Source organism: Henckelia pumila, chromosome 1 (assembly GCF_033568475.1).
Source record: "Henckelia pumila isolate YLH828 chromosome 1, ASM3356847v2, whole genome shotgun sequence".
NCBI lineage: Eukaryota > Viridiplantae > Streptophyta > Magnoliopsida > Lamiales > Gesneriaceae > Henckelia > Henckelia pumila.
In genome coordinates this window covers 95,611,251-95,634,253 of record NC_133120.1, presented here as the reverse complement: position 1 = coordinate 95,634,253, position 23,003 = coordinate 95,611,251, and the positions used below count along the sequence as shown (strand labels likewise).

The 23,003-nt window shown below is 34.7% G+C and overlaps 3 protein-coding genes across 4 annotated transcripts; all 3 read right to left on the bottom strand.

Moving 5' to 3' along the window:
- Positions 1-1,797: 1,797 nt before the first annotated feature.
- LOC140874959 (uncharacterized) lies at positions 1,798-2,861 on the bottom strand. Its single transcript, XM_073278461.1, has one exon. The coding sequence runs from the start codon at positions 2,797-2,799 to the stop codon at positions 1,945-1,947; it is 855 nt and encodes a 284-aa protein (XP_073134562.1). The 5' UTR covers positions 2,800-2,861; the 3' UTR covers positions 1,798-1,944.
- Positions 2,862-8,329: 5,468 nt separating this feature from the next.
- On the bottom strand, positions 8,330-12,795 carry LOC140888029 (uncharacterized). 2 transcript variants are annotated; one of them, XM_073295704.1, is made up of 8 exons: positions 12,570-12,795; positions 12,320-12,495; positions 12,010-12,123; positions 11,595-11,663; positions 11,435-11,491; positions 11,120-11,263; positions 8,929-9,009; positions 8,330-8,816 (listed from the first exon to the last, which is right to left on the bottom strand). In XM_073295704.1, exons 1-8 carry the CDS (start codon positions 12,715-12,717, stop codon positions 8,751-8,753), a joined length of 855 nt encoding a protein of 284 aa, XP_073151805.1. In that variant the 5' UTR covers positions 12,718-12,795; the 3' UTR covers positions 8,330-8,750. The 2 variants fall into 2 exon arrangements, with proteins under 2 accessions (XP_073151805.1, XP_073151810.1); XM_073295709.1 differs by lacking the exons at positions 8,330-8,816; positions 8,929-9,009 and adding an exon at positions 9,018-9,187.
- A 1,343-nt stretch (positions 12,796-14,138) lies between these two features.
- Positions 14,139-14,902, bottom strand: LOC140876250 (protein DMP4-like). Its single transcript, XM_073280166.1, has one exon. It carries the CDS (start codon positions 14,890-14,892, stop codon positions 14,254-14,256), a length of 639 nt encoding a protein of 212 aa, XP_073136267.1. The 5' UTR covers positions 14,893-14,902; the 3' UTR covers positions 14,139-14,253.
- Between the last annotated feature and the right edge of the window lie 8,101 nt (positions 14,903-23,003).

Here is a 23,003-nt window from a genome sequence, read left to right as displayed (position 1 = left end):
CAAATGATTGGTATCATGCTGATTTATCTATTATGTATCTTTTATAATCTTATTTATGAATCAAACAATGAATAATCATTATCCAATGACAATAAGAGAGTCATGAAAAAACATTTGTTGTATTACACCAATGGTATGGTAAAAAAAAATTCCAGTATAATCCAAAACATACATGACCTATACCATTAGATATTAATAACTACAATGTAGATAAACATCCGTACAATTCTTATATGTAGATTGAAAATATGACTTGTGCACTCGACAGAACACTTTATGTAAAGTAAATTTGTAGGGCTAATTACATTAATATCCTCTGTGAAAAGTTTAAAAGTCATAAAACCTCTAAGAAATATTAATTGGCTAATGCATCCCTCAATTTTCTAAAATGTAGCGTATTTCACCCCTATGTTATACAAACTTGGGCACATTTATACTCTTTCATAGGGGTTTTTATGCTAATTTTTTTAAAACATAGGGTCTAACATGCTATTAATTTTACACAGGGTGTTTTATGTCTTTTAGAATTTTTACGAGGGTGTTGATGCAATTATTCCTAAATTTGTATTAGTTTTACGTGTAATTGGCAATTATTTGATATTTAATTAATTTATTCTTTATATAATATTACCTTTTACTTAATTTCTTCTTTATATTTACTTTTTTGGGCCGCGTGGGACACAAAAATCATAGTCAAAAAGAGTTGGAGCCTTGACGCTTAAGTTTGGGCAATGTCTGGAAATGAAGTGACTCCTTTCTTTGCCGTGGAAATTGGAATGTCATTATGTTAAATTCATTTCGTAAATATTACATTACACATTTATTCCCCCGATTTTTTGTCTATGTTATTGAACTAAATACTTTTGCGACAAGCTACCTCATTTCATGAATAATTCTCAGCCAAAAAATAAAAATAAAAAAATTCAGCATCTCCTCTTCCTATAAAACTGTATAGTATTAGAATATAATGGATACCGAGTAATAGCTATAAATTAATAAAACAACAAGCATAAAAAGAAAATTATTAAATAGATACGAACAGGCCGTACGTAGTTACAGTCTTACAAGTTACAGACCTAATTCAACTAACAAATGACAAAATTGTACAATCATTTCCGCCTCTTAAATGCAACAACAATTTTTTTTTGAGTATATATACATGTATAATTTTAAGATAGAATTAACTCGAACATATATTCATAATATACTATAAAATTAATCGAACTGATTTTTTTAATATTTTATAATAAGAATTCGAAAATGGTGGATTTATCATTTACAAAATGAAAAATAATCAACACAATGAATGGTGCAGATGAGCTCAATCATATAAAAAAAACTGCCCCTTTTTAGTAGGTCAAAATTAGTGTTTGTATAATTAATGTATCTAAAAAAACCAATAGTGTTTGTTATCCCAATCTTAGTAGTCAACATTAATTTGAAAAAAAAACAATAATTAAACCATATTTTTGGCTTTTTATCCTCGTTTAACATCGAAAAACACTAACATGTTCAATGTCACGTTAAAACACTATCATAGATTTCTCAACCAAATTACATGATAACCCCCAAATTTGAATGCTTAAATCACCAAAACACGAATTAATTGAAAGGACCGACACCAAAATTTGTATACTAGATATGAAATCGAATCTAAACTATCAACTCAAAACTCTCTATATATATATATGATTATAATTTATAACAATTAATGTACAATTTATTGAAATAAAGTCTTCAGGCCATTACAGAATCCAAAAATCCAAGATTTCATCCACGCATTTTTAAACTTTGGAGAATCAAAAGAGAAACAAAAAACAAGCTGGAAAAAAAAAATGAAAAACACATGATGATCTGTAGTTTCAATATGAATCAAACCTATACGTTTGAAACCCATTAATTAATGGCGAGACTGTAAATATATATAATTAATCTATTCTCATTTCAAGGCAAATTCTGTTCATTTGGGAACTCATACTGGCTCTGGTAACTGTTTCCATAGTTGTTCCTGTAATTGTTGTCCCGAACCCCATTCAAGCTTTCATAGGGGTGGTTTTCGCTGTATTTCTCGTTGTTTACGTCGTAATAGTACTTGCCATTTTCGAGGGATCTGGTGTCGCTCATCCCCTGTGGCTGGAAGCTGCTTTCTTGGACGCCATTGTACTCGCGGCCGTCGAACTCGGCGTCGGATAATCCTTGTGGGCCGCTGTTGAAGCTGCTGCCGCCGTTGTAGTTGAAGTTGTCGTTGCTGTATCTGCTGTTCGCGGTGAAGGTGTTGGCGGTGTAGCTTCTGTACTTTGGTTGCCCTGTCTGGAATTGGTATTCTTGCGGCGCACGGTTGTCGTTGTAGTTTCGGGCGTCGTTGTTGTAGTAGTTTCCGTTGTTGTTGTTGGCGTAAGTGTCTTCGGAGAAGGAGTTGCTGCTGTCGTCTACGTTTTCTGGTTCTGTCACATAGGCCACCGGGTTGTAGTTCTTTGGGAGGTGTTTGTTGGGGATTTCTTGGGAGAAAGCGGGCGTGGAGGTGGTGGTGGTGGTGGAAGGAGGAAGTTGGCCAGCTTCGTGGCCGTAAAGGCCGTAGCCGTTTTCGTTTTCCGGCAGGAAAGTGGGTTCTTGCTGTGGGTTGTTGAGAGGTTGCTCTTTGTTTGGAGCAACAGTGGCGGCGGCGGGTTGTTGTTGGTTTGGGACAACATCGGAGGAAACTTTGTTGAAGAACTGGCTGTCTCTTGCTTGTGTTTTCATGGAGGAAAACAGGGTAAGGAAGAGGATGACTGAGAGTTTCATGGCCACAGAGGAAGCCATTGGCGAATAGGGAAATTAAAGAGACGATGTGTGTGTGTGAGCCAATTGTGAATATGTTGTGTGTGTGTTTTATAGAGAGGTGTCTCTCTCTGTGTGTGTCTTGTGTGTGAGGTGTTTATTTGTATTTGAAATTTTAAACTCATCTGTAGGTCTACTGTTGAATAATCCATTAGACGGAACTGTACGATGCTACCCACAGGATAGTGTGGCAAGTTTTGATTGGTCCAAATCAGTGGGACTAACATAAGATCCATTGATTTGGATCAATCATGAGAGTACACGTTGTCCACAGGACACTATCGTGTGGGCAGCATGTACAAAACCCCATTAGACAATTCAATTTGATGTTTATACAAAGTGAAAATAATATATTTAATTGAAATAAAAAATAATATTTTTTTATAAATTTAATTCAATTTAAAATTTACCTTATAAAATTAATCCATAAAATGAAACGACAAGACTTTTTGTGTAAAATTATTTGGTTCAAACGGGATAGCTAGGCCTAGGGGTACGGTTGAAGATTAGGTCTCCTGCATCGATGATATATTATTATTATTATTATTATTATTATTATTATTATTATTATTATTATTATTACAGCTTTAAAAAACATAATAAACATACAATTTGGTAAGATTTGGCCATTTGGGCATGCTCATGTGAAGAGTTAGTTGCACCGTCTCTCTCCATTTTATTTATTCTTTCAGATTTTTAAAAGAGATGTTTTGTTTTTGAAATACAAACAGTGTATTATTAATTTTCAAACGAATAACCTACTTCAGATATGATTATATTTCACATGAAAATTAACTATATAAATTATATTTATTATTATTGTTGTTATTATTATTGCTATGATGAAAATAGGTAGCTAATTTGTAATCCCAAGATTTACTTTACTTGGCTACATATAATGAAAATTGAAAAGGGTAGTGAGTTTATAATAGCGCGAGCGAAATACAGTTGAAAAATAAGGAAAAGGATGTAAACTGAATTTGGTTGGGGTAGTTACGTCCAATTAATGGAGTCACACTTACTTTTAGCTGCTCCTGCCCAACAGTGACTACTCAAAATTAAATTCAAGGTACAAAATCACTATAAATATTGCAAAATCACTTTTAGATCCTGGGGTGGCAAACATGTTTTTATTCAAGAAAATTATAGAATTTGACATAATTATAATATATTCAGCTATGTATACTACTAATACGACATAATATTGGAGAGTGAACTATGGACAATTACGCGATCAAGGGTGGATACAATACAAGAATCAATTTCGAAGTCCTTGAGTATAATTGGATTAAGCAATTAATATTTTTCAAAAGATTTTATGTTTTTTTAGACTTTTGGTCCGGTCGATTCGAGTCGAGTCGAGTCGAGTTCCGCTCAATTAACCGACAATATATATACCATTGGAAAAAAAAAATTAGGATTAACAAAAGGAGAAGAACATAGAAGCGGGAAGAAAAGGGTGGGGAGTTTGGCCGGGTTATTATGCGTGGATTGTGGAGTGGGTGGGACATACAAAAACATGTGCCCTCTAAATTGGTACAAAATTGGTACAAACACATGGACCCTGTTTTATTTTTTCCACTCTATCTATACCGATGGCATGCCTATCAAATACGGTCCCCCCTCCCAATCCAATAAAATTTTAATTATTTTTTTCAAATCAAAAATCAAATTACTACCCGATTTTCTTGGTTGGATGTAAATTATTCGATGAGATACTAGTATAAGAATATTGTTGGGTATTCAACCAAAGTCCCACATTATAATATCAAAGAAAGATATTTGGTTAATATATTTTTTATATATCTCATATGTTCAAATCAATTTAGGACTTTTATATTTACTAGTTATATTTATTAGCATGATACTATATTTATATCAACATGAACTCAACCGGCGTTTTTATCTCTCCCTATATATAAAGAATCTCCCCCTCAGACACCATCTTTTAAATTGCCAAAATTGCCCTTATGTAATATAAATATTACAATTTTATTTTTATTTGTTTTTTTTTTTTGAAATTTTGATATTTCAAATTTTCATATTTTTCTCAACTAAACATTGTAGATAAGATAAATTGATAAAAAAAATTTAAATTTATTTTTATATTATTTTATAAATGTTAAAAAATAAATTTAAATATTATTAAAAATATAATATTTATATATAACATACAATATTAAATATATTATATGATTTTATATACACGCAACGCGTATGCAATTATACTAGTTCTAATAATGTTTATGTGATCCTTCAAATTGAAATCCATTTTTTTTCATCTGTGATATATATTAACATCTTTGTTTTTGGGTTAGAAAAAGCAAAAGAAGCTCCATCTCCTTTGTTCTTTTTTATCCTTTATTTATTTACTTGCTTTTTATTTTCTCTCAAAGGCAAATATAATAATTATAAGGGGGTGTGGCGGGGATGGGGTCCGCCCACTTTGAAGCCACACACCGGAAAAATTTAATGCGAGCAAGGAAGACAACTCGAGTAAATTCCAAATGATTTTGTACGTATTTGGAATATATGCACAAATATATCTTTATATTTTAAAAGGCAAATTTTAACATTAATTTTTTAAAGATTTTGTAATTTTATTTTTTTTTAGTACAAGATTTTGTAATTAGATTGTGAACACATCACGTATTTATTCCACCGAGTTATTGTGTTGCTTGAAACTTGATAGTTAAAAACTAATAATATTTCAGTAAATAAAATAATATAGATTATTGGACATAAGAATTAACAACTCGAGAAAATATACGGCAGTTTTCAGTTTAATTGGTTGGACGAACAAATGCATGCCATTCCCCGTTCTAGCTACCATCAATTCATTATCTACTTCTAGGCATCTAGCTTCTTTTTTTTTTTTTTTTTCCAAAAAAAAAAACTATTTTATTTATCTTATTATTATGGAAAATATATATTTATAATTCGAATTTTTTCATCCATCATATTTAATGTTTTGTGTAAACATTTGGGGAGGAGAATGGAGATGCAGTAAAATCATTAAATTGGGTAGCCTATAAGTCGCTAATTCAACAGTATCCCCATTATGTATTAAATATTGCATGTGGTTCATTAAAACATATATTAAAATTATGGGGTTTCTTCAAAATTAAGCCTACCATCTTGTTATGATGACAGTTGATAAGGAAACAACATGATTAATGGATATGAAGAACGAGCCATCATAATTGCCTGTTAATATTAAAGTTTTCCCACCCTCATGTTATGGTTAATTTTACCATAAACTTGTAATTTTGGATCCAATATAAAATATTTTGGTCATTTATAATTTTTTTCAAGTTTAGTCTTTTTGGTCGATCTCGCAATGATGCAGCACGAATACGATGTTGATGACGTGTCTGTCTAAAACATTGAATGATACAATATTCATATGAAAATCTAATTACATATAAATGATCAAAAAACACAAAGAAACAAATGCACACGATCAATTTTATAATGTTCCTAATTTTATTCATATATGCATACTCTTTTCCCCCTAAAAGGATATAACGGATGGCATAAGCTCAAGTGATCTAAAAAAAACTTAAAATAGGGTTGGGTGTATGTACTTATAAGTATGCCATTTACATTAAAATTTTAATTATATAACATGATTTTATATATTTTACGAGACCCACTGTGAGTAAATGGCAATGGGTTGTCATCAAATCCAGGAATTAAGACGATGGGGTTGGTTAGCTTAGGGATTCCAATCAGGTAAATCAAAATCTTTCCTTTTGTCAAACGCCTTTACCTTTGTCCTTTGTTGGGTTCCATGAAATTCTTACGTGATTGGCGGAAGAAAGTATAAATTTTCAATTAGTTGAATATTAAATAGCCTCCCTCTTTGATATATATATTCTATTTATTACTCATTAAATTTTTAAACTAATTTCGAATTCAAATAGGATCCGACCCCACTCAGTTAATATGGAATACATTATTTAGAAATTAAACTGGGTTCTAAATAAAAAAATGAATATGAAAGTTAATTTGATGCCAAACTCGAAAACTTTTAGAGTTTTTTTTTTTCAGAATTATGAGTTTCACCTCCAAAAAAAGAAAAAAAAAAAACTAAATAACCCACGTACGAACCATAATTAAATCCATTAAATTTGTGGAACTGTCTGGAAAACGATTTGAATATTTGTCCTAATTCTAATGAGAAAATGTTTAAATTAAAAAGAAAAAATAGTTTTTGTAATATGGGAGGTTAGTCGGAGTCGATTTCACGTCGTTTAATATTTGTCTTGCCATCATTAAATATGGGCATGTGCATTTCTTGTTCGTTTTTCCAACTAAATCACATGACTCGCCTCACCCTAGTGACACCCATCACTGTAACAACAAGACATTAGAGGTCCACTTAGCCTTCCTCAACTCTTTAAATTTAAAAACATTTCTTGATGAATTTGAGACAATATAACATGACGGGATTCCATAAATTCTAAAAACATGAAATCCACGTAGCAAAAAGAATTTGTCACGCATCAATTCGATACTCAATCATAACAAACTCCCCAAAAATTTTAAAAAAAATCAATTAGATCATGCAATGGTATGGAATCTATGGATGCAATTGGGTTTGAAATGTTCATGAAAATGTCGGCTCATTTTCTAAGGAAAAAATGGAACACTTGTAGATAAAATAAAGAGAAACGTATGTGCCACTAACCAAAAATCAAAATTAAAAGGTCATATAATTTCTAATTATAAGGCGCAAATGGTGGTTGAAATGTTATTGGAACACTTAACTCTACTTCTAAAGAGGGTGGGGCACTTTCATGAAGTTGCATGTACGTGTATATACGTAATATGATCTACAACCAAGAAACATGCTAAAAAGGAAACCAGTCAACTTTTTGAAAATTGAATTTGTTAGTCCTTGTAATAAAAGTAATAAATTCATTACCAGAGGGAGTAAATAACGGCAGTACAAGTAGAGCAAATGGTAGTTCTACCTTTGAAATGTCTCCACTATTGTATTCAACGCGATAAAAAAACCATTACCAAAATCTTACATTTTACATAATGTTTTAGTTTCAAGTCTCGTGTACGTAGTACTTGAGGTATAATCATACTTTTCCAAAGGAAATGAATATCCATGTCACAATAATTAAGCACGAGGAAGGAACTTACTGAATAAAAACAAGAGATTTTAGGGAGTGGCAAACAAAGAAGGATGAATATTACCCACGACTTGTATAATTGTATGCATGACAAGTAAGTATCTGAGACACACGATAAGCGTCCAACCAATATATGCGATAACGTGACACAAAGAGTACAAAACATTAGAAACAGTATCGACCATATAATATGTTCCAAAAAAATTATCGACCATATAATATCCCCGGGGACAGGGTACTGTTTATTCTATTTCCAATCGAGGAGGCGGCATATTATTTGGGTGGCCCTGAGCAGTAGCTGATTGTGGCGGTCCGGCTCGGTTGTTGGGTTAGTTAATAGGTGGGACAAGACATAGAAATGTGGCGTCGAAAAATTCTTATCCCTCAATAAATGAGAAACAAAAAGGATAAAAAATTGCCAAAATCAAAATAAAAATGATTTTTTTTTTCTTAAAAAAAAAGGGCCACCAATAGTTAGCTTGAGGAAGCAGTGATTGACCCAAAAAATGGAATTCACGTACAATTTTTTTTTTCTTTTGTAAAAAAATTATATACATAATCTGAAATCAAATTCATGATAAGCCCTCTTGAACAGCTCAAGTTGTCGTTTAAACGAAAGTGAAAATCCAGACTCTGATGTTCCGAAATTAAAACCGAGTCCTTTGAGAGATGAGTCCGTTGTAGCAACACATGACAGAGGATGAACCGATGCCATTCGATTACACCTCATATGCTCAAGATGGATTAGGCCAGCGCCTCAGTGTACCCAACAACAATGACATCCAACTAACTAAAATGTGATAGGAGTAACATGCAGGCACTCATAATTGGAAAAGCAACCAGGGCCGATGCCTGAAGGGGACAGTTGGGTGAGAATTAGAGCAATGGGGAAGAAAAGAAATGTTTCAAGGGTGTGTGAGCGCGGGAAGAAAACTGATAGTGAAAGATAACGAAAAGAACCTACCACCATAAATATCAGCTCCTCATGAGCAAGAACAGCAGTAAATTCATTGCCTTTCATCGCCTGCTTGACGTAACCTTGCAACTGTTAAACAACACAACATTAAATTTATCATCGTACCACAATGAATGCTGGTGTTACCGAGGTCTAGGCAAACAGGTCTCCGGGAATTTCTGATAACGAAGAGCTGGAAATTTCTCAGTACTGTAAAGCTTCGAGGATTTAATTCAAATATTATTTTGGTTCCAACTTTTTATGAGAGCTGAAGGCAAAAACAATTTAGTTAATAATGTACACAAAAACTGTTAACAAACCACTAGTCTAAAAAACCACAAACTCATGACGAAGAACAGAATTATACTTTAACATTGCCCCTCACATGCCCGGGGAACACAGGACCAAAACTAATATTAACCTTGGTCAAATCTGAAGATCGTGTCTCCAGGTTTTCAAACATGTGACTTCTGTACCAACGCTAAAATAGAAAACAATTGTTACAAAACTTCCTTATTATAAAAGGGGTTTGACAATAATATCATAATTTAACATAAATAGTTATACAAACCCAAGTATGACTCTCATTGGGTGAATTATAATTCATTTTAACCCATCACACTAACAAAACGAGCTAGCGGAAAACGAGCAATTGATATTCACCTTTCAGTTCTCTACAAATTTTGTTTCTTGAAAAATAATGTAACCATCAAGCAATAATGCTAGCATTACGCAACGCCAAACTTAGTAGGTATTATAATCAATGAAGTGCAAGTGAAACTTTAAATTTTAAACAGATAATCGATCTCCATTGTCTGGTGGGCCAAGCAGGGAGCATAGGGGGACACGAAACATGATCTTGTCCCAAGTCTTAGTAACTAGGTAAATGCTGTCTTCATCTGCAGCCCATAAACAAGATCTTTCAAAATTTTCAGCAAAAAGAATAGCCTCGTTGTCTGGTCCCAGTTGATTACCCAGTTAAGATATAGAACTTATCCATCTTAACAATGGGAAAAAAACACAAATTGCTAAGCCAAACCATCTCCTCGCTTGAGTTATTCATGAAATTATTAAATCAGTTGCATCACATTCATGTAATTATTTACAACTGGTAAACACCTTTTTGTAAGACAGTTTTACATTCAAGTATTCACAACCATACTGGAAATTCATGGATCCATCATCCATGTCTCTTTCTCCTCACTCTTTCATTTCGGAAATGCCTGCGACTCATCACTTTTCTAGATAAATTATTTCAATCCAATTTGTGGTTTTCAATGCAATATGCAAGCATAGTTAAAATTGAAGTCATGGCACTAGATCCTAAAAACTATGGATGAGCATCAGTTTGGTAGGGATGATTTTAGTGCCATCCCAATCGAAATGTTTGGTTTCAGTTTATGCATTTCCCACACAAACACAAAATCAAAATGACAATTGTGGCTTCGCTGTGGTTTAAAACGAATTATTTTCTTTTATTGCCTAATATTTTCTTTATTCCAAATTTTTAAGCCAAAATTTTATTGTATTAGAGAATTTCAAAACATCTTCCCAACATGATGAGATAGCAATCAAGAAAACTTCATATTAACATAGTTCTTGGTCGTTAATAGCATAAAAAAAAATTAATTTAAATCTAATATATTTATACAAAGCTCACACACATGAATATATAAATGAAAATGAAAATGACATAAGTTTAACCAATTAAAAGGCATAAGGTTTGGTTTAACTCATGGCATAGACATTCATTCTTTTCTGTCAGAACTAGGGATAAAAAGAGTTGCAAAGAGCAAACCAAACCATATTTCAAAATTCAGTACGAATCTTGGATATCAAACATAATTTTAAAAACCACTGATCTCATGTCTTTTGTTTCGATTTGGTTTTGGATCAGTCTGCAGTTTTTAGTCTATTATGTACACTGTAGCCCAAATACGATGTGTATATGTAATCATTAATCGTGTTCTTTTCTCAAGATTGTAGTGAATTTATCCAAAATCTGACAACAAATAATCATATATTCTTCAGAGACAAAACTGGATTACCATAAACAAAATAGAAATTGAGGCAAGGGTATTGTAAGCAGACACCATACAGGCTAAAGCTTTGTGTCAGAAAGAATTTTATAACTCAACACGAAAAAGGTGGAGTAGAAATGTAGAATAATACATTTACAAGGGTGAAAATTAGAATCAACCTGGTGATGATAACACTTCGTAGCAGAGAACAGTCGCAAAGCTTGAGACTTGAAGAAACCAAGCACAGATCCTGTTGCTGGAGCATAAGGATACAGAATCCCCTCAAACTTTTTAAACCAATTGCCTAGCAGGATTTTAGAGGACTACAGAACAAAGAGTAACTTGGTCAGGATATTTTATTTCTGAAGAAATCCGTGTGCAAAAAATGATTATAATTGTACAAGCTATGAAGCAGCTGTTTGTGGATTGAATGTGTCATCTATCGTATGAGATGGATCAACCTATACAGAACAAATGTTAAATGGGCAAAATACCTTTACCATCGGACATCTCCTCCAGCCAGATTCCCATTTAAGCTTCGATGTTCTAATCTGCAACAAGAAATTCACTCGAAGCTTAATCCAAGAAGTTTAAATAAAGATTTTCATTTAGTATTTTGCAAATGTATCCGCCAGAAAGGGAGCATAAAAATACCTCTGCCATGTGAACAGCCTGCTCGAGTCGCTGAATTTGCAGCCACTGTTCAGATACAATTTCAGCCATCTACAAACCAATAAGGACAAAGGAGAATATCAGAAAAATACAGCAGGGCACCTCCTTGTTCCAACGAGTGGATCCTCTATATCGTCAACACACTCTTTTTGTACACAATAAAGTCATATTCTCCTTCAATCTTTTTTCCCACAATGGGATTACTCGGCGAAAAGAGAAGTTTATCAAAGTGAATTTCATGATATTAGAAAGTGTTAACGTTTTTTCAAGAAAGCAGAGACAGCATGCATTCACACTCTCAGTGAAACAATTATGGTTCAGGAACTAACAAATAAAGATTATGATTCCATGACAAGCTAGCGGTGCAATGAATTTTGAATAATATTAGTTAAGTTACCCCTTCAACTTGATCGATAATTTCTTGTAACCTTCTTTCAGCATCTGATGCCTTGTACTCCAACCCATGAATCTCAAAGTTATTCTTCCGAGAGGCAGCCCAAAGAAGTTGTACCTACAGTTCCGGCATCTATTTACTTATCAGTAACAATCTGAAAACCTGCAGAGGGTACTAATCTATCACCGCTAAAAGATTAAAACATACATTCTAATTCCGAAGTTGATATTTAAAAAACGATCGGGTTGGCTACTCAAACTGGATTAATTAAAATCCTAAACACAGGAGAAATCCTAAATTAACCGCAGTTCACCTCTTCTTCAAGAGCATCGAGCTTCTGATTTGCAATAGATGAATCAACCAAAAAACGCGAGAGTAGCGATTTGAGCCGATCGATCTCGACCTCCAATTCTTCAATTTTCCTCTGACATTCACTGAGATGATTGTTTTTGGCATTTACATCTCGGATTCTTTCCTCCAGGATGGATTCTGCGGACAAAACGTAAAAGAAATCAGCAAGCAGTCTAGTGAACCATTGGGGGATTCTCACGCAAACAAAATACCAAGTCGCGCGATTCTGAGCTTGGCCTCTTGGAGCTCATACGCGACGCGATCAGAACAAAACGACGACGTTTGGCAATCAGTCGGTTGGGCGAGACAGACAAGGAGCAACAAGAGGGCGGCTAGAAGAACAAACTCCGATGCCGCCATTGCTAGCTCAGTCAACCAATGACTATCTTACCGCGAGGGGAACCTTTTTTTTTTTTTTTTTTTAAATCGTTTTTTCAGCCCAATTCACGTATCGACCAAATATTGTTTATTTACTCGTATGATCGTATAACAAATTATGTTATAATACAACATGGTTCTTTTTTTTAAGTTTAAGGCATAATACATGTTATACACACCTTAAAAAAAACATGTTATACACATTAAAATTGATAGAAGCATTTCGAAAAAAAAAATAAAAAAAAAATTGATAGAAGTAAAAATTAGGAGGAAAATCAGGCATTTTCTTTTGATTTTTATATATTGAGTATCGTTTTATTTATTTTTCTGCTTTATTTATTTTTTATCTAATGTAATGTGAGTAATATTGGTTTATTCGCAAGAATTGCGCAGATGAAAATAATTTATAAGTGTCAAATAAGTAAGTATTGGATAGTATATCAAAATTGGCAAAATAAAAATAAATACACAAAACCTATTTTAAAATTATCTCAAAGTTCAATTTTATGGAACATATCTCCGATTATATCCAACTCATAAGAAAACATTACTTTTATGTCAAAATACCTTTTTCTAACTGTTCGAGGGCCATGGTCTCATTATCATAAAATTTTCTTTTATATTTCGATAAATACGTCTAATTATTTTCATGCTTTAAATGAAAATACAATCATAGTTATAGAAGTAATTAATAACAATAAATAATATTATATAAATTGATAATAATGGTAACGATGCAAAAATCTTAGAAATAATTATATTAACATTAATAATTAAAAATCTATTATTTTAATTGGTATCCAAATTAACTTAATTTTTTTAAAAAATATATACAAAAAATTTGAAGCTCACCCGTGCTTATAAAAGTGAATAAATTTTTTTGCCCGTGTTCAAAACCCAATATAAACAAATTGAAGCTAATAGTCAGATCAGATTAAACCATTTTGATCCCAATTTCGTTAATATTATCATTTTTTAATTAGTAGTGTTGTAAATTTTATTTTATTTTTCATTTTTAGATCTTTGTTGTTATTGTTATTATCATCATCATCAATTATCATTATAACTGACGAAACGTGTAAGTGTATTAAATATTATCAAACGTGTAAGTGTATTAAATATTATCGAATTATGAAATCAATATCAAAGTCTCAAATACGAGACACGTTTTCGAATCCAAAACTGAATCGTAACAAATCCTCATCGTAAGTTAAACAAAAGTAAAATAGCCCAAGAAGGGACGCTAATTAATGATATATGGAATCATCAATCATAGATAAATTTTACACCAAAATACATTAAAACAGACATACTCTCTAGTCTCTACATATGTAATATTATAATTAAATTTTCATGATCCCATCATCAACCAATTCTTATGAAAAAAAAAATTAAATTTGGAATTTTGTGATGACCAAGCTAGAATTAATTAATACCAATGCTACTCCATTTATTCACATGTACAAAAAAAATATATATATATAATTAAAATCCACTGTTACAACATTATTCAAGATTTCAAGTATTGGGCGCGACAGGGAAGCCGATACCATGTCGTCTCGTCGGGAAAACAACGAATAACATGCTGCAAATGATCCCAATCCCCACAGGCACTGCCGTAACTATCTCTTGTATTTCATCCGAAGGATTCGGGTAAAAGCACCCCACCACATTCTGATCAAACAAAGCTACGGCCAAAAATACCAGTATCGACATCCACGCATGCGCAAAATCGATAAACTTGAGCCCATACTTGGCCGCAACCTCAGGTTGTAGATGCATCGATCCATCGATGATCCAAAAGCCGCGAAACGTGGCCAGACCGTAGCACACGTTCCCCTTTTGATCCTTGATGCTATCCGTGAAACACAACAAGAAACAAGACAACCCGCAAAGGGATACTAAAACCGCGGTCATTATACGGCTAACGGGATCACAATGACCTTGGTTTGTGAATATTGGTGAAAGAAGTTGGAAAGCTAGTACAGTTCCTGTTGGTAGAAGGTTGGCCAAGTGAGCCGTGCTTTCAAACGTTTGGCTGATGGCTTGTTGGACGAGGTTTCGTTCGATTTCGCGTGGTGCTTTGTCGACGAGTAAAGGGAGTTCTAGCTCGTTACTATCGTGGTATTTTGATTCGTTTTCCACGTTAATCTCCATTTCTTGGGAGTTTTTTAGGCTGGTTTTGGTAGATTTCCTTGGTTCTTTGGAGGTATATTTATGGGTTGAATTAAGGAGATTTTTGTTTGAGTGCAAGCAAAGGGAGTGTTCTATGCTAAGATACTTTTCGCTTTCAAGAAACGGAACAGTACAAAAAGTGTGAGTTTTCTCATCAACTTATTTTATTTTATTGAAGTAAAGAGAATATATTACATATCATGAAAAGATAGATGCATAATCCATTAATTAATCCAAGATAGAAGAATACATTCAGTTCACGAGATAGGAGAGGGATCAGAAAGAGCAAATTAAATTGTGCAATGTTACGAGCTACCATATTAGCGTTTCTGCTAGCGGGAAGATATAGACACGAAATTTGAAGAGGCAAGTAAAGTCCATATTCCGAATATATGAGGTTGTAGTCACCGCTATAACTTAAATTTTTTTTTGGGAACACTTTTCTTTGGGTTTATTCTTTTTTGAATAAATATTATAAATTTAATAATAAATAAAATAATATATTATAACAAACAAATGTTTTTAAAATAAATAAATATAGGCCCTTGGTTTCAAAAATCAGGCCAAAAAAACACTTTTTTAAGTGCTTTTCAGTTAACAAGGTGTTTGATTGACAAAACAAGTGCTTAAATAAGCACTTTTTAAAGTCAAAATTAGAGCTTTTTTAAAAGCCAAAAATTATAGCTTTTAAAAGCACTTATTTTAAAAAATGTCTACAAAATCCAAACGGGCTCATAATAAAACAAGGATCTTGGTTTACGTGAGGATTCGGTTTTTGAGACCCCGACTCCTTTGTTATTCTAAAGTCTCCCTCTCCTTGTTTTTGAGTAGGGGAGAGACCTCAACTTCTTGACCATATAAAAACATGGTTGGAAAATTTTTGCAATTACATCTGGTATTTTTCAGGAATTTTTTAAAATTATCCAGTTTATGACTAAATATGTTGCCTACTACATAATTTTTAAAAATATAGAAATATTTTTGAGTGTGTGACTAATATTGAAAAAGTGCGGCATAAAATTATATTTTATATATTTGGTATATAATTATAAAATTTTATATATTATATGAATATTGTGACCAAAATTATACCACAAAAACTCATATTAATTAGACGATCTCATGAATCAATTTTATGACACAGATATTGTGGGGATCCGGGTTGCTAATCTTATCTTGGAGCAATTTATTAGAATTAAAAATTAATCAAGTACACAAAGAATATAAAGAACCAAGAGCTAAATTTTTTTTTTTTTTTAAATTACACTGTCTCGCTCGATCGGCAAAAGTTGCCCGATCGAGCGAGCTCAAACTTGAAGCTCTCGGGTCCAGGACATTCTTGGCCTCGCTCGATCGGTGAATTTCTACCGATCGAGCGGGCACAAAACTTGATTTCTCTGCCTTGCAAAATAAGGGCCTCGCTCGATCGGTGAATTTCTACCGATCGAGCGGGCTACATTTTCCAGAAAATGCAAGAAATATTTTTGCTGTCCAAACTTGAAACATACCAACACATACTCTGATACAAGCTTCAAAATAATAAACATGCAATCTAATAACATCTGATAATCTTCCATACACAAGCTAAGACATATTCAACTACTTATACAACATTCTTGTATTCTTTTCTAACATGTTTATCCACTCAAAGTACATGTTTTGCTGCTACAACCCGTATCCTCACATGCTACAACTCTATCTCGAGCCATCACTGTCTCTTCTGACTAGCTCCTATCCCACCTATTGCCATGCACACATACAAAACAAAGCAATAGCCGAATACCTCCGGTGAGAATAAAATCCCAGTATAAATAACAAAACATGCAATAACAATAGCATCTCATCTAATGCTATAAAATAAATGCAATGCATGTTTGAAGAATAGGCTATCAAAGCTGATATCAATAAAACTTGGTTCTTTGGGATCCCGAGGAATAAAATAACTATCAAACCGCCGACACTCCCAATCGAGGCGGCATCAAGTATTTTAATCCTCTGACTTTGGCGCAATTATAGAGAGTCTTCTGGCTCTAAAAGCTAAGGCTGCAATCCATTCCACTCAACTATAATTCTCCAAACGTCATTTCACACTCTAGGCTAATCTGCCCTTTATGCTTTACAGGCTGAAGTTGAAGATGAATGCAACATAAGCTGTATGCATTAAAGACTGTAAAACATCTTGAACATGTAATCACATAATCAAACAAATCATCAATACTCATATAAATCACATAGAAGCACATAACAAAACAATAACAAGAACGTATGTGATTTACTCGAGAATAATAGCTATCTCGAGGGTTCTATCCCATCTGGATAGCTGTCATTTATACCTTTCGATGTCGAGTCTGAAATTACTTCAAATCTGTAAATACAATCAACGACAATATGTCAAAATTTGCTCAGCTTCTCAACTTCATTTCAAATACAATACTAGCAAACCTTGCTTCAACTCTTTCTCGGTTCGAATCGGGATTCTCGAATCGTCAATCTTCGAATGAAAGCTGAGAAATAACATATCAAATAACTAACAAGATCAGATGCAACTCAAACCATGCTCCTTTTAATCAATCATATCAAAGTCTTGACATTTTGCGAATCGACGGCGTAACGGCTACAAACCGGCAATCCAAACAATATCCAAAACAATCCAACAATCAAGATCACTTATAATCTCATATCAATATCATCAAAAACATCATAATCAGATAGGGTAGGGTTCGAATTTTGCTTCATAAAATCATATAAAATCCGAACGATAGTTTTTTTTCGAACCGTCTGCGAATACGTAATCGGTACAGCTCATAATTGTTTATATATTAAAATCATAAATTTCTATCTTCAACATACAAATAAAGTCTGAGAAAGATGAATGAAACTTGTACCAAAACAAAGGTCTCGGAGCGGTGATCGCAGATATATATTTATCTGGAATTTCTGACAACCGGAGCGCACAAAATCAAAGCTTTTTAAGAGACAAAAATGGAGTTTGGAGGGTTTCATCCGTGTACTGCCTCTCTACCCTTTTCTTCTGATGTTTTCCACGTGAAAAAGAGATAATTTGTAGTAGCCCGATTCCATTTTATAAGATTATGTGATTTTAAACATGTTAGAAAATGACATATAATTTTAAAAGTGTCAAAACATGTTTAAAGAGTCCTTATTTGGTTAAAATAAGTGGAAAATCAAATCTGGAACGTCCGAAAATGGTGGGGTAGGTCCCGGAGGTCCCGGAGGACCAAAACCAGTTCGGAAGCATGAGAAACAGTTCGGAGCTACCGGGCAGATCGGAGCTTCCGATCCGAGATAGGAGCTTCCAATCCGAGAACGGAACTTCCGATCCGAGAACGGAGCTTCCGATCTCAACCAAAAACAGGTGTCAAGGAGATTGAAACACGTGGCCAGATGCAAGAGATCGGAACCGATCCTGCGATCGGAGCTTCCGATCTCGGCCGTCCAAAACATGGCAAACATGCACCGATCGGAGCTTCCGATCAGAAGATCAGAGCTTTCGATCGTGGCCTATAAATAGGGGTCCGAATCCCTCATTTTTAAGTGCAATTTTCCCTCTCCTCTCCCGGTAATCGCTCTATTTAAGGGCTTCGGGACTCTTTCTTTAAGAGTTGTAGTAGGAAATAATTTATTTTATAGCGGACAGTGTCCGCAGTAGCAGCCAGGTGGCGGAGCTCTGGCGAGGCGTCTAGGAGTCGTAGCTAGGCTATGCCAAGGCTCTGGGGCATGCGACATCAGCGGGTTGACGACGGACGAAGGTATGGCTTTGGTTCCCTATAGTAAATAGGGAGTAGGCTATAGTTTAATTAAGGCTTTTAGAGCCTAGTAGGTGATGTTTGGCATGCTAGGTAATGCATGGTTATTTATGTTGTAGTGCTGCATGATAGGCTTGGACCTAGAGGGGGAGCTTCTAGGATCTGCCTTAGTAAGGTACAGAAGTATTATTCGAGATATCCAGATTGAGTATGCATGTATTATGTGTTTGCATGAATTATGTGATTGCATGTTTTATATACCTTTATATACAGCATGTCACGACTATATGTTGCATACATGAGCATATTGAGCCTTTACCTTAGAGGTATCCTGTAGTAGGGCGCTCAACCTACGAGTTTGTGGATGGTTGGATACGTAAGTCTTGTGTCAGGTCACCGTGATGGTTGGACACATGTACTAGTATCAAGTCACCATTATCCACTGGGTATATGAGCCACCTCCTGATGCGACGGTGCAGCGTGCTATATACCCTGGGCCCGGTCTTTGAGCTTGTTTCTTGACCTGAGTGTCTTGGTACCCAGTTCATTTTCATTCATGCACATTTAATAGTGTATACTCATACTCTCGTACTGAGCATGTTAGGCTCACTTCCGGTTATTTTTTCTGTTGGCTGGATGCCCTATTCAATGGGGCAGATGCAGGTAGTTCTCCCGGAGACAGGGAGGTTAGGTGGTGACCAAGGCTGGATAGCGGGGTTGACCACTAGGTTTTGCTTACCTGGTATTTGACTTACTTTAATTCCGCAGTTTCTCTGATTAAGATTATTTTATTAATTAATTGCATGCTTAAGCTTCTGATTAGTAGGTGATCATGGTGCGGGTCACTACATTTATGGTATCAAAGCATGCAATAAGATTCTTTGGGACATAGTATTGATTTTGGTATATCCTTTGTAGGATTACAAGTTGGATTCATAACGATAGCAGTATCAGGAATTGAAATAGCAGGATGTCTAGGCTTTTCCAAGATCGTCATTGCCAAGGTTGGCAGCGGAGGATCATATTATGTGGATCCCAGCAGGATGGAGCTGGAAGAGAAGATCCAGTTTTCAACGCCAGGCACTTCTCCAGGTTGAACGGAATGTGTGACATGTAGTCATCCATTCTAAGTCGACCAAGGAAGCCACCCCGGAAGACTCTTCACTAGTAGTTGGAGAGATTGACGGGAAAATCTTGTCTCATCTACCAGATAAGGAACCCAACAATATTGGAAGGATCCGGTAGATTGACAAGATTTTATCTTTGAGATCTTGCGATGAAGAAGGTCTACTGACCTGAGCAAAACTTCATGTTCAAGATCAGTAGACGGAATGAAAGACTTCCGCAGGAATGTAAATATTGAATTTCAATTGCAATCATATGTATTAAAGATTTCAGTATTTGATGTACTCAGTTATTGTTGTATTGTACATCTTTCAGTGTAATCTTTTGATTAAGTTGTGTATTACATGGGATTGTAATAAAGATTGTATTAGAACCTGGATTTGTGGTTCAAGTGTTGTAATCTTGAGATTAACTTGGTTATATTGAATAAAATAATTATCATTGTTTAAATGAGTACTTGGGAATTTTGCATGTTTTTAATGAATAGTTCTAGATGTTTTACCTAGAATATTCTATTAAGCCAAGTGTTTTCCAGGGATGATGTGACTCATCAAGACGCATGAATGTTTGTTCTAGACGTATTTTCTTAAAACAGTTGGCTGCTTTAATCCTTTTAGGTTGTTACCTAGTGATGATGGATTTTCATCAGGATGACAGATTAACTAATACCAAGAGTTGTGGATTGTGACAAGTACTAGACATGAGGGGGCGCCACCCTTAGTCGGTTATTCCTCTGGAAGTTTCTATACTTCGGAGATTGTTTGGAGGCCTTGGTGCTCCAGGGACTATATAGGGAAGGTTACTCAGTTTGGAAATTTGGCAACAGTCACAACAGGGTATGACTTTGGATAGGACAGATACTAGGTGTGGTATCAAGGTTTAGTTATCGTTTATTTGAGATAAAGATGTTCCGTTGTCAGAACAGTCTTGGAATGAATTTTTCCTTGACAAGTAATTATTCTGAGTAGATAAGTTTTGATCTAGATTTATGATTTCAAAGATTAGTTGAATTGATATTCAACAGGATTTAATTATCAGATGTTTGCAAACTCGGGATTTGAGTTGTGCCTCTACAGATAATTTTCCTTGACCAGTGATTTTGGTCCAGATAGGAATATTTCATAATATCAGAGAGTCGGGGATGATTTATGCCAGGATGCTCTTGACTGTCGGGTTCCGAGATGGTATAGTAAGTGCGACCTTATGCCGGTGTACTCTGGAAGGATTCTTTTGTTCCAGTTTGGCATTATAGGAAGACTTACCTTAGTCTCGTTGTTTGTATAGTCATAGCAATGTGTATAACTATCAGGAGAATATTCAGGATTTATTTGAGTCTTCTGGAGTTATACTTGGTACAGGATTAGTTCCAAGGGATTTGAGTTATCGTCTGACTTCATCAGAGATACAGACTTTCGTTTCTGTGGACAGAATAGTCTTGGAAAGGATTCCTTGACAAGTGAATATTCTGGACGGGTAGTTCTTGCACGTGATACTGGGGGAGAACCAGGAGGTTTTACCAGTATTGTCTGATTCTATCAGAGGTATAATTAGTGATCAGGATCTTGATTACAAGATGAACAGGAAATTCTAAGTGATGAATCTACTTAGGTAAGTTTCCCTGTAAGAATTGAAATTTTATTAATGGGTTATCAAGCAAAGATGAGGACACTGGGATGACTTATACTGGGAGACGTGAACTATGATCATTGCGACAGTTACGTTAAAAATATAGTTTGGTGTCAGTTTGATAACCTTGAAAAGATACTCGATTCTATTGACAGATGTCATGAGCCTGCTAAGTTACATCATGGATTCATCAGTATGAGAATTCACTTGGTTAGTGAAAGCTGAGCACTTAGGTGTTCATGTATGTTTTGAAATGGTCAGTTAAATTGGTGAAAGTTTGGTGCCAATGACTATTTGCAACTATTTGTCTGAGGTAGATACAGATGTTATAACCCCGTGACGGAAGAGCTAAATATTCTTTTGCATAAAGAACGATTGGAATTATTCAATTTTTGGTAGACTGATAAGATGAGTACAGTACTCAGATATTCAGTTCTCAGGAATGATTTGAAGTAATTCTCGGACTTCAGTGACAGAAATTGATCTAGCAAGCATTTGAATTTTAATGGATACTAACAGGATAGCATCAAGTTTTTTTTAGACATGGAAAAAGGATAGCAGCTGAGATCTAAGGTTATCAGATTCAGCGGGATTGTTATCACCAATTTTTTTCCGGGATGTCTATTGGATGCGTTAGGTCATTTATAAGTCTGATTCAATGAGATTGAATTAAGGGTTAGCTAGATTGTTTTGGTTTAAGGATTTGCCATAGATTGATGAAACAATTTTGTTCATCTAATAAAGTAAGTTAGAATTCAGCAAGAAAATGTTATCCGTGGCAGGATAATCAGTATTCTCATTTTCAGATGTTATCTCAAGTTATGAGATAGATGTCATTATATTAGTACTAGATATTGTACTAATCAACTTTTGAGTCAAAAATAATATTTGTATTGATATTTCCAATAAGAGAACCTGAGGGATTCAAGAAATCAAGAATTATGGACAACGACGTTGTCACAGGTGTTATGACAAGTGTTAGTCATAAAGTATGAGAATCCTTTCAGTGTACAAAGATTTGCAAACGATGTTCTTTCTGGTGGAAAGGAATGAAAAGGAGTGTGTATCTAGATGTTTGGTGTGTCAGCAGGTCAAGGCAGAGCACCGACGACCTGGAGGGTTGCTTCACAGTTTACCTATTCCTGAGTGAAAATGGGAGTTGATCACGATGGACTTTGTGACCCATTTACCGGTAAGCTCGAGGAATTGTGATGCTATCTGGGTTGTGGTGGACCGACTCACCAAGTCAGCACATTTCATTCCTTATAACTGAGACTTTAGTTTTGATAGGATGGCACGATTGTACATCCAGGATATTGTTCGATTGCACGGAGTGCCTGTGAGCATCGTCAGCGATCGAGATCCCAGGTTTACTTCCAGGTTCTGGGGGAGTCTTCAGCGCGCTATGGGTACTACTCTTAGTTTGAGTACATCATATCACCCAGAGACTGACGGGCAGTCAGAGCACACGATCCGTACTCTTGAAAACATGTTGCAAGCATGTTCTATGGATTTTGGTCCAGCGTGGCAAGATCAGTTGTCATTGATTGAGTTCGCGTACAACAACAGTTACCA

What these genes read in the sequence shown, in the direction of transcription:
- LOC140874959 (XM_073278461.1), bottom strand. Translation starts at nt 2,799, where the DNA reads ATGGCTTCCTCTGTGGCCATGAAACTCTCAGTCATCCTCTTCCTTACC.
- LOC140888029 (XM_073295704.1), bottom strand. Translation starts at nt 12,717, where the DNA reads ATGGCGGCATCGGAGTTTGTTCTTCTAGCCGCCCTCTTGTTGCTCCTT. An exon ending in AGGCTGTTCACATGGCAGAG is followed by an intron (nt 11,492 to 11,594) that starts GTATTTTTATGC and finishes TTCTTGTTGCAG; the next exon opens with ATTAGAACATCGAAGCTTAA. An exon ending in GGAGATGTCCGATGGTAAAG is followed by an intron (nt 11,264 to 11,434) that starts GTATTTTGCCCA and finishes TTTGTTCTGTAG; the next exon opens with TCCTCTAAAATCCTGCTAGG.
- LOC140876250 (XM_073280166.1), bottom strand. Translation starts at nt 14,892, where the DNA reads ATGGAGATTAACGTGGAAAACGAATCAAAATACCACGATAGTAACGAG.